At 35.6% G+C, this 11501-nt stretch overlaps 1 protein-coding gene across 1 annotated transcript; it reads left to right on the top strand.

The window, feature by feature from the left end:
* The first annotated feature begins 5009 nt into the window (after positions 1–5009).
* LOC109208457 (probable protein phosphatase 2C 75) lies at positions 5010–11172 on the top strand. Its single transcript, XM_019371571.1, has 3 exons — positions 5010–5517; positions 8709–8814; positions 10727–11172. The coding sequence occupies exons 1-3, from the start codon at positions 5116–5118 to the stop codon at positions 11065–11067; spliced, it is 849 nt and encodes a 282-aa protein (XP_019227116.1). The 5' UTR covers positions 5010–5115; the 3' UTR covers positions 11068–11172.
* The last annotated feature ends 329 nt before the right edge of the window (positions 11173–11501 follow it).

The following is an 11501-nucleotide window of genomic DNA, read 5'->3' on the forward strand; positions in this document are numbered from 1 at the left end:
CGATTTGAAAGCCGGGGATGTTGTTATCATTGAACTTTTAGATGACAAGAACTTTCCCTATCAGATATAAGAAGCAGAGACTAAAATGGAAAGACAAATTAAATTGAAACTTCACTGCAGATTCCCATTTTTAGTTACTATATATAGTATTAGTAGTATACTTTCTTATATCACATTAGTCATGGCAGCACAGTTTAATCTTGTTTCTTAACTCACTCCTAGTGGAAGAGAGTATTAGAATAGTATGCTGAAAAAGTTCTTGCTCAAGTTTCTCGGGAAAAAAAGAAGACAATTTCTTAATTTCACTAACATCATTTTATTCTTGAGAAATATTTAGTGTGGTTATTTATCAGCTTTGAATATTGAATTTGTTTAACAATTTGATTAAGAATCGTGTTCTATTTGAGTTACAAAATTTATATTTGTTGGAGGTTGCTGAAGAATGTCATTTAACAGCTCCTTTCCTAGACAGTTAAATATCATTTTCATTTGTTGGCTTTTCCAAAATTAGGATTATCCCTTACAATGTAACTTTGCAGTACTAGAAGTACTAGTTTTATTAGAATATGAAGAATGACTATTTATTCAATTTTTTGAACTGTAATTAAAATTAAACATTTAAATACAGAACAAAAAAGTGGCTATACCCTGTAATTTTCTGTCTGATCGATTAGCTGGCCACAAAATTTGCACGACGTCTCTCAAAGGTAGAGTAATAATTAGGGGTGTCAATAGTTCGGTTCGGCCGGTTATTTTATAAATTTGTACCATATCAATTTTTCGGTTATTCTATTGTGCATAACCAAAATTAGACTTTTCGAAACCGTCCCAATCATGTGGGTTTCACTTTGGTATCGGTACGGTTCAGTTAATTTTCGGTATTTTTTTAAATATCATATAAAATTCACCAGTAAAAGTAGAATGCAATAACATGCATTCTTTATAGGACTTAGCAAAACTCCCTAGACATTTTTACGGTTTAAAAGGTGATGAATAAAAAAACATGAAAGATGACTAAAGTATAGATACATCAACTATTCGACAACAATGTAAAAAGAAACCAAGTAAAAGCAAAGAAAATATAAATCACACGAGTGGAAAGATATTAACCAAGCTGGGACTCAAGAATAAAGTCTGTATTAAATATTTAAAAAGATAAATCTAAATTATATTAATGGAAACATATTCAATACATTATAGTTTGCTACTCATAATCGATGTAATACTTTGTGTCTTGCTAATAAAGATACTTGAAATAACTTAGTTTAAGTATAAGTAGGATAATAGGTTTTAGGAACTAGTANATAATAGGTTTTAGGAACTAGTATTTTGAGTTTAATTACTTGTTGGCTTGTAACAGTTTTTATAATTCCAAGGCCCAATGAAAAATTTAATGCTTTATTAGTTTTAAGCTTACTATATATATATATATTTCACAGGTAAAATTTATTCGGTACGGTTCGGTATTTTTTTGGTTTATTTTTATAAAATTAAAAACCTACCCTAATTATCGGTACGGTTATAGATTTATATATAAACCTACGGTTTCTTTAAAAGAAACCTAAAAATCGGTTCGATGCGGTACGGTTCGGTCGGTTTAGTCGGTTTTCAAATATCCATTGACACCCCTAGTAATAATAGCATCAACTCTACCAATCCGGTAGATAAATTCTGAAGAGCAAAAACATAACAATTAGGTAGACTTCGATAAACAGTTTAATCCGATAAAAAAAACTGAAGAGTTGTATACGGATCTACTGCTAATTTTAAGAACTCTCGACTAAGATCGGTCCTTACAAGCCATTCCTGTCAATCTCCCTATTATTGATCATTTGACCTCTCTCCAGCTTCCATACTCCAAGAATTCCAAGCTAGATTCACAAAGTCCGAGTAGTTCTTAAAAATTGCACGGGGCGGCCAACGCCCCCATTTAATCTCTATCCATTTTTTAATAAAAGTTTTAACTTGTTCCCATTTTTTAAACAACTTCAGGCCTCTTTCTCCTCCTCCTTCTTCTCCTTCGTTTTCTTCTTCTCCTTCTTCATCTTCTTCTCCTCCTTCTTTTCTTTTTCTTCTTCTTCGGGTGACAATGATTTATATGGTGATTGTGTACATATTTTAATGTAGTTTATAATGTTTTACAATGGTGAGCTATTATGGCACTTTATTTTCTACTATTGTTTAGAGTTTCTTCTTATTCTTTTTCTTAATTGCTAAATGGATTCGTCAGATTTATTGTTGTTTTGACAAATTGATGGTTGGGGTTTGTTCCTGATGATATTTGGAGGTTATGTTTCAAATTTGAGCTCATTTGGAGTAGATTTAGGTATTAAATTGTATATTAGATTGTTATAATTCGAAGAACAAATTTTTGTTTTTGGGCAATTTGGCTTTAAGTGCATAAAAACGTTGGTTGCACTTCAGACCTTTTGCCCTAAGTGCATCTAAAGTCCAATTTTTCAATTCAGACTAATTTTTTTAACTTCAGACCCGATAAGTCTGAAGTTGATCGTAAAATGAGTACACTTGCAAACTTTTTTACAAAATGGGTATAGGTTCAATTAGGGGGAAGTGCACGGTTAGCCACTAATAACACATGTATTTACTTTTAAGCCACTGCTTAAAATGTCTTTAGTCTTTAGCCACTGCTTTAATAAACTTTAACTGCCCGGACGAAAATACCCTTCTGGTCATGTCCTTAACGTTTGAACTCAACTTCAGGACTACATGTCCTTAACTTTTGAACTTATAACTCTAAGTTCAGGACTTCAGGACTACATGTCCTTAACTTTTGAACTTTAACTTCCGACTTTAGAACTACATGTCCTTAACTTTTGAACTTGTAACTGTAAGTTCAAGACAAAGTGTCCTTTAACTTTTGAGCTTGTTAGTCTAAGTTCAGGACCTATTGTCCTTAACTTTTGGGCTTCTTAGCCTAAGTTCAGGACCTTTTGTCCTTAACTTTTGAGCTTGTTAGTCTAAGTTCAGGACTTCAGGACCTATTGTCCTTAACCTTTGAACTTGTAACTGTAAGATCATGACCTATTGTCCTTAACTTTTGGGCTCCTTAGCCTAAGTTCAGGACCTATTGTCCTTAACTTTTGAGCTTGTTAGTTTAAGTTCAGGACCAAGTATCCTTAACTTTTGAACTTTGAACTCGAAGTTCAGGACCAAGTGTCCTTAACTTTTGAACTTGTAACTCTAAGTTCAGGACCAAGTGTCCTTAACTTTTGAATTTGTAATTGTATGTTCAGGATCACTAGTTTATTTCCATGTCCATTCACATGTGCACTTCATCAACCAATTCAACTAGCACAGCTACGCAAAAGAATTTAAGAGATGCCATCCATGGTAGTCATATTTAATTTTTTTGGATGACGAAATGCATCAATAAGCAGTGGAATATTTAGGAGTATAATATTTAACAACTCGACACCAAAATTTAAATTAAATAAATCCTTGCTGCAACTTCGAAGCGACATCAGAAGAGTTGACTTCAAGAAATTGTTCCAACGAAGTTTATCCGTAGTTTAAGGAATGCAAAATTCCTCACATAAATGAGAAACCAAAACAACGGGTGCAAGTATAAAGATTTGTAAAGGCAAAAACGAGGCAGCAAAAATAATGTAGAAGAAAGGGTAACACTGCCTTTTCATATTAATTTTAATAGACTAATGGCTACTATTGCTAAATATTAAAGATACTGAATAAAAAGTAAATACCACAAAAAGTGCCTACCCCATAAAATTTTTACGTTCAATTATGACACCAAAACCGGGTATCGATACAAAAGCTTAGTTGAGTCTCATATGACAAAATAAGGCCCACTAGTGCCCAGCTTGTTTTCTGGGAGAATTAGTTGTGAGTGGGTCCAACCTTGACAACATTCGGAGAGTTGAGGCCCACATGTCAAGAGATATTGGACACGTCTCAAGACGAGAAATTAATTGATATCGTGCTAAGGAGAGAAATTCGACTAGGTAGAGAAAACTAGTTGAAAAATGAAACGTCATTTTATACGTGTCATTTTCATGACTCAGCTGCATTTTGTTTCCACACGAGAAAAATGGCACCAAACCCTAACCTCCTTCGCCCTCACTGCGATTTCAAAACCATTCTCCGCCTCATCAGTTTGAACTTGAGATTTTTATTAGATAGACAAATCAGATTACAAATGCAAACAAACAAAATGCAGATATATACTTACACGTATACACACATGTATCATACGTTTCGGGTCAATCCTTCACGAGTTCCTTCCACAGATTACAAAAATACAGTACACTACACACTGAGTAAGAGTTGTTTTGGCTCGCCTCCTATAAATGCCATTGTCTCTCTGTAACGGTTGCACATCTGGGATTGTCAGCGAAGTCGATGGCGATTCCCCCTAGAAATGCAGGCGAAGGTTTTATCCTCTGCTGATTAATTCTTCCTAGTCATCTTCTTGTAAGAAATCTCAGACGTTTTGGCCCAAAGACGCTGTGTGGGAATCAGTTTTGTTGAGATGGCTGATCCTAATTCGTCAGCATCGGGAGAGCCACCTAACGCGCCTGTGCCGGTGGTTGGAGCAATTTCTATACCTGGAAGGCAGCGTTCAATGGAAGATGCGATTTCAGTTAGACCTAATCTTTGCTCGCCCAATCTCAGTCGCGGCCGACCCATTGATTTCTTTGCTGTTTACGATGGACATGGTGGACCTCATGTAAATCCCCACCCCCTACTGTTTTCTCCACCTTTTTTATCATTCACTTTCTTCTTTGACCATTTTGACTTCACTTGATAATTTTCAAACTCCAATTGGCAGATTTCAGTACTAAAACTAGATTAATTATTTAAACTAGTACAATGTAACTTACATTTTTTTTAAACAAATTCATAAACGTTAAAGTTTAACCCTTGATAACCTAAAAGTAACAGATCGTTCTAATAATTGTTAAAAAAATACTTCTTCTATGGAATATACGATATTAACAATCGGCGTAAAGTAAGTTAAAACAAGGAAACGTGAAAAAAAAAATACAAAGAAATGAGCATCCCAACATTAAAGAACTGGAGCGAATAGGGAATATTAAAATTTTAAGTAGAAGTAATTGAAAGATTGTTATTTTGGTGATGCAGGCAGCTGCGCTGTGTAGAGATAGGATGTACTTGATACTACAAGAAGAGCTAATGCTGGTGCGAACAACCGTAGACATGAGTAGCGGCAGCAGCAGCGGCAGCGGCATCTCTCGCCGGGGAAGACGAGAACGATTGGAAAGGCAGAGGGTTACGGAGGCATGGAAAAGAGTGCTGCGGCGATGTTTCCATAGGATAGACGAGATGGCTTTATTCACTTGCTGCGAGTGTGGTACAGGTACCCCATGCGGCTGCCCACCCAACACCTTGGGAATGGCGGGCTCCACCGCTGTGATGGCAGTCGTGACGGAGGAAACTATAATAGTAGCCAACTGTGGTGACTCACGCGCCGTCCTTAGCCGTGGTGGAAGGGCCATCCCTCTTTCTTTTGATCATAAGGTATTATATTACGTCTCATTTCATAGGACAGAATTTTAGTTAGAGTATTTTAATAAGTTTCAGCTCGCACAAGATAGGAACGAAATTATTCTGAACCTAAAATGTCAGCATCAGGGCCACAGGCTGTCAAAGTACATGAAACTTTAATTTTATATACGCTTTAAATTGTACTTCATTGAAGTTTTCAATATTATTAAATATTCTCTAACATGTTTTTTGTAATAATATAAACGAGAAAGAAGCTCCCTTCACCCTGTATAGCAAGGTAAAACATATTTAATTGAGCTAGGTTTCACGTCAACAGGAGTATATATATGTATTTTTGGGTAATAGTTCTCCTTCTAAATTGTAAATATGTGCTCTTTGATTATAGTATCATATCATAGGCAAATTCATGATTTAAACATAATGGGCTGAACCCTTCAAGATTTTTACTACTGAACTTATTTTACCGTTAAAATTATGAGTTCAGATCTACTAATATTTTTTGAAATTTTAGTAACATACATATCTATCTTCTGGGTAAAAATTTGGGCTCCTTCCGCCTCATAATATCACATCTTGAGTCATAGGTTTTCTTTACATGGCACTTTATTTACAACTTCCCCTCTTTTATTACCATATATACGTTAATTGAGTTTACTTCCACTTATTGAGGTTACTGCTAATGCATCTAAACATGAATTTCTGTCACACTTAAACCCATTAGGTTAATACCCATCTTGTATTCATTCAAATTAAAGAGAATACGATTATAAGTAGAATGCTACACTATATTTTGTTAATATTCTTCTCTTCAGTTAACATCTCATTTCTTCCTTCTTTCCTCTTTTTGGACATAGCAAACAGCTAGTATTATTTCCACTCCATTCATCTGTGTGGTGGCTCACCTTTTTTTATGTGCGTTGAGAATATGATTTTACTGCACTCTCATAAGAATTAAATAGAAAAACTCTTTTGGCATACTTCTTTCTCTCTGAATAACGCTCATATATCACATTTTATTAATGCACACACATAGAGCACAGTTGTTCAAAACTTAAGCTTACAACTCATCATGGTCCTCTTAAGTTCTCATAAATCAAGCCAATTGCATATTATGATTTTTCCTATTAATTCAAGTTTGCTACTTAACTTGGAAGGCCCAAAATTACAAAATTAAACCAATAAACTTCAAATAGGAATTCAGGCTCTTAGCATTTTTGTGCTTCGAAACCAGCCCAAGAGTGAGGAACTGCAGTCAGCTTTTATGAGAGGTTGTTCAGTCATTGGGCCTCTGCACAGGCCCAAATGGGAGGGTGAACTAGGACTAGGACCTTGAATGGAGATCCCGACAGCCTCACGACTTAACAGGCTAACTGATTTAGTGGGTTAATAATATTGGAGCCTGTATTATCTAACTGGGCCTGATGAGGGGCCCATATTTAGTGTTTGGGATTTTACGGAGCTATCCGTGTACAAGCCTCAGGGTGTAAAGCTGATTACCATATTTGGGGCCTCTGAACAGGCCCAACTCAATTATCTGGTAGTTCATTGTTGGCCCAGGCGTAAAATCAGACTTTGAATTTTAGTATCCTCCTTTGAGTTCTAAACTATCGCAGGAAATAATTACCCTCAGAAGCTAAACAATTTAATCTAAGTACGATAGTTAAACAACTATAAGGACTAAAATGATTTAGAATAACTGGACATATTAAACAACTAAACAACTAGACTATTCATATTTCCTAAACTGTATATGTGTCAAAGCAAGCAAATAAAATGCTTCAGTTTACATGCTGATTTTAAGTTTAAATTTCAGGCTTGTATTTAAGAGCCTGTTTGGATGGGCTTGTTTTAAGTGACTTTTAAGCCAAAATANTTGGGCTCCTTCCGCCTCATAATATCACATCTTGAGTCATAGGTTTTCTTTACATGGCACTTTATTTACAACTTCCCCTCTTTTATTACCATATATACGTTAATTGAGTTTACTTCCACTTATTGAGGTTACTGCTAATGCATCTAAACATGAATTTCTGTCACACTTAAACCCATTAGGTTAATACCCATCTTGTATTCATTCAAATTAAAGAGAATACGATTATAAGTAGAATGCTACACTATATTTTGTTAATATTCTTCTCTTCAGTTAACATCTCATTTCTTCCTTCTTTCCTCTTTTTGGACATAGCAAACAGCTAGTATTATTTCCACTCCATTCATCTGTGTGGTGGCTCACCTTTTTTTATGTGCGTTGAGAATATGATTTTACTGCACTCTCATAAGAATTAAATAGAAAAACTCTTTTGGCATACTTCTTTCTCTCTGAATAACGCTCATATATCACATTTTATTAATGCACACACATAGAGCACAGTTGTTCAAAACTTAAGCTTACAACTCATCATGGTCCTCTTAAGTTCTCATAAATCAAGCCAATTGCATATTATGATTTTTCCTAAATGAGTAAATGCATATTAAGACTTTATGAAGAATGAAATAGACAAAAACATCAACTGTTTGTCCTTTATTTCTTTTGCCTACTCCCTTCTGTGCCTTTCTCTAAAAGTACACTCTCATATGTGAAGTCATATATGACATTATTTCAATGCACATTACATCGAATTATTCGGAACATTTAAGTACAACTCCGTTCCCCTTTTAAGTACTCATGAATCAAGCTAAAATGCATAGTCACATATAAGATTAAGACGTGCATTAGTGCTGCATATTGTTGTAAATGTTGAATTATATAAGTATAAGTTATAACACGCCTTATTTGATCCCCTTTTAACTACTCATGAATCAAGCTAAAATGCATAGTCACATATAAAATTAAGACGTGCATTAGTGCTGCATATTGTTGTAAATGTTCAATTATATAATTATAAGTTATAACACGCCTTATTCCACTTAAGTACTCAAATCTACATTCTCTTTGGTCTTTTAATCATAGAGCACGCTAAATAGTTAGTGCAACTAAGCAGCCATGTAACAAGAGAGCTGTAAATGTAATTAGAGGTTTCTTAGTTGATGGTTGAGGATCGATGTCAGACATGATTTACTGCTTGTATTCTCCTGTTGAAGTTCCAAATGTAGGTGTGGAGTAGCCAATTATTTTTAGCTTCAGTGCTGACATAGAGAACATTCTATAACATCATGTAAAAAATGATTTTCCTCACTAAAACTAACTTGACTTTCTGTTGCAGCCAGACAGACAAGACGAGCGTGCTAGAATAGAGTCATGTGGAGGCCGAGTTCTTTTTGCAGATTGTCCACGAGTTCAAGGAATTCTCGCCATGTCTAGGGCAATAGGTAACTTGTTTTCCCATTTGCAGTAACCTGCTTCTCTATGCAATGACATTAGTGCAGTTGTCAATTTAAATATACTTGTTTCCATAAAATCAGTCTAAGGAAATTGACGTAAAAACTGTACCTTCCCTTTAATTTCAAGGGTTGGAATGCAGATTGCCTCTAGTATTGGCAGGTACTATTCCTTCTTCAGTTAGCGATATTTACTCCTCTATAGGAACAACTGCAACCCTATGATGAGTAGCAGTTGAGCTAAGAAAAGCCTTAACTGGTTTCTAACCTACAATTAAGGGCACATATCTTGTGTCATCCCTGAACAAAAAGATTGGCGACAAAGAACACTGATTATCTATTAATGGTTGTGCTTAGTGGGGCTAAATCACTATTATGGAAGTTAAAAGTGTCATCTCATCCTAACTTCTTGTGGAAGAAAACGATCAGTTCTAGTAAAAAGAGGATGTCCAGATTAAATGAATTCCCAGGCAATGTAACCATCATCCATTTTAGGGTCTGTATCTTTTCCATGGTATGAAATAGGGACCGATCAAAGTTTATAGCACGTTCCATACTTAGGGTTTTACGTTGGAACGTGCATGGTGTGCATGTAGGCAGAATGCTGTTCGTCCACGCATTAACTGCCGCTTATAAGACGACAAATCAGAAACAAAATTCAGTAAGTTTGGTTGGACATCTTTCGAGTTGCCATTTATGCATCAAGTTGATCAGCGGCTTCCCTGTAAGGTTAGTGATGGTTCAGGAAGATAAGTTATGTTGCCATAAATGGATGTATACCTCTTTCTTTGATGCTCGTCAATGCTGTATCTTTGATGGAACAATTTACTAGAGGGGTATAACAGTGATATAACCTAATTCTTTGGTCGACTTTCCCCTGCATTATCTCCTTGTTAGAATGTTGTAATATGTAAAACCCCACCATAGCAGGGGAAGTTGTAAAGAAGCAAAAAATCATCTCAACGACTAAAAGACTGATTTTGCTGCAAATTTTATTGCTAATGATGTTTTCATATGCTAAGGTTTGTCATTCTTTCCACCCATGGACTTTTTCCCAAAGAGGTATGCTGATTATTTGACGCTTCCTTTCTCTGTTCTTTTCTTTTATTTCTTAACTGTTTACTAACAATATTTGCATAAAACTTGTACAGAGGTGTAGTTGTTGAATGCTATGAGCCTGTAATGCTAATCGGGTCCAGCTTTTTGTATTACCCTAACAGTACTATCTTAGTATTGTATATCAATAAAAACTTACCTTATAAAAAAAAAAGTGCAGTTTTTGTCATGTGATAGTGGAACAGGACCTATAATCATTAATTAAATTGCATCTGGTAGGGGATAGTATAATTGGAATGCTTTAAGTCTAAATAGTAACATGCATCGTCGGTATTGCACAAACCATTTTTCCTTTCATTAACATTTTTATTAGTCTCATAGACATAAGAGTTGGAGAATGCAAAATGACCAGATCTACATGAGAAGTTGCAGTCCATTATTTCTTCCGGAACCTGCTTCACATTTTTCCTGTAATGTGGATCTGTATCCTTACCCCTCTGGAAGTATATCAGATTTTTGAGCTTATCTGAAATGTCTGGTTTTTTTCGGACTGGCTCTGTTACTGTTATCTGGCATTGTTACACATTTACGCTCCCAGTATAGCTCTCTAAATATGTTACTTCTCTAGTCACAGTTGAATGCTCTCTCTCTCTCTCTCTCTCTCTCTCTCTCTCTCTCTCTCTCTCTCTCTCTTTCTCTCTCTCATACACTCACATTGTTTAGAGTACATTTTTCTGATTGTATGGTTTATGTACTAGTTCATTATTGACATACTACTTATCAGGATAGAGATTTAATTAAAAATGGATTATTGAATATTCCTTGTTTTATTTCTCATTGCAAACAGGAGACAAGTATCTAAAGCCATATGTGACATCCGAGCCTGAGATTACCTTCACAAAAAGGGAAGCAGAGGATGAGTGCCTGATTCTTGCCAGTGATGGATTGTGGGACGTCATATCAACTGAAATGGCGTGTGAGGTGGCTAGAGAGTGTCTTCGAGAAGAAAATCCAACTGGGAACCATAGTTTCAGGCCTTGGGTCGAAGGTGATGGTGAAGGAGCAATAATTTCTTCCCAAAGTGCATCAGCAGCAGCGCTGCTTACTCGGCTTGCTCTGGGCCGTAATAGTTATGATAACATCAGTGTAATTGTGGTTGATTTGAAGAGAAATTATGCTGGACGATAGTTTCAGCACAAGGTAACTTCTTGAATTGAACTTATTGGATAGTATATCCATCCAACCAAGGGGAACATTTAGAGATGGTTTATTAACCTTTTTCTTAAGACAGTGATCAGTGCTTAAATTAATGACTTCTATTTGGTTCTTCTCTTCTTTTTCCATTATCAAGTGGTCTTGTAGATGATGAATGATGTGATAGAAAAGTTGACCGTACATGTTAATATCTGATTGGACAACTTAGTCAGCCAAGACGTAATGCCAACTACATTTTTTCATTGCCATTGGGATTGGGTTTCCCAAACTAACCTCTACATGCGCTTTGATCCCGGTAGCACCTATATGACTTGCAGATAGAATATGTACTGGCATTTTTCCTTTGTAACTCGTAGATGTAGAATTAACCCTTAGACATCAGGATCTTAGTGACAATCTATTGGACC

This window comes from Nicotiana attenuata, unplaced genomic scaffold, assembly GCF_001879085.1.
Source record: "Nicotiana attenuata strain UT unplaced genomic scaffold, NIATTr2, whole genome shotgun sequence".
NCBI classification, from domain to species: Eukaryota; Viridiplantae; Streptophyta; class Magnoliopsida; order Solanales; family Solanaceae; genus Nicotiana; species Nicotiana attenuata.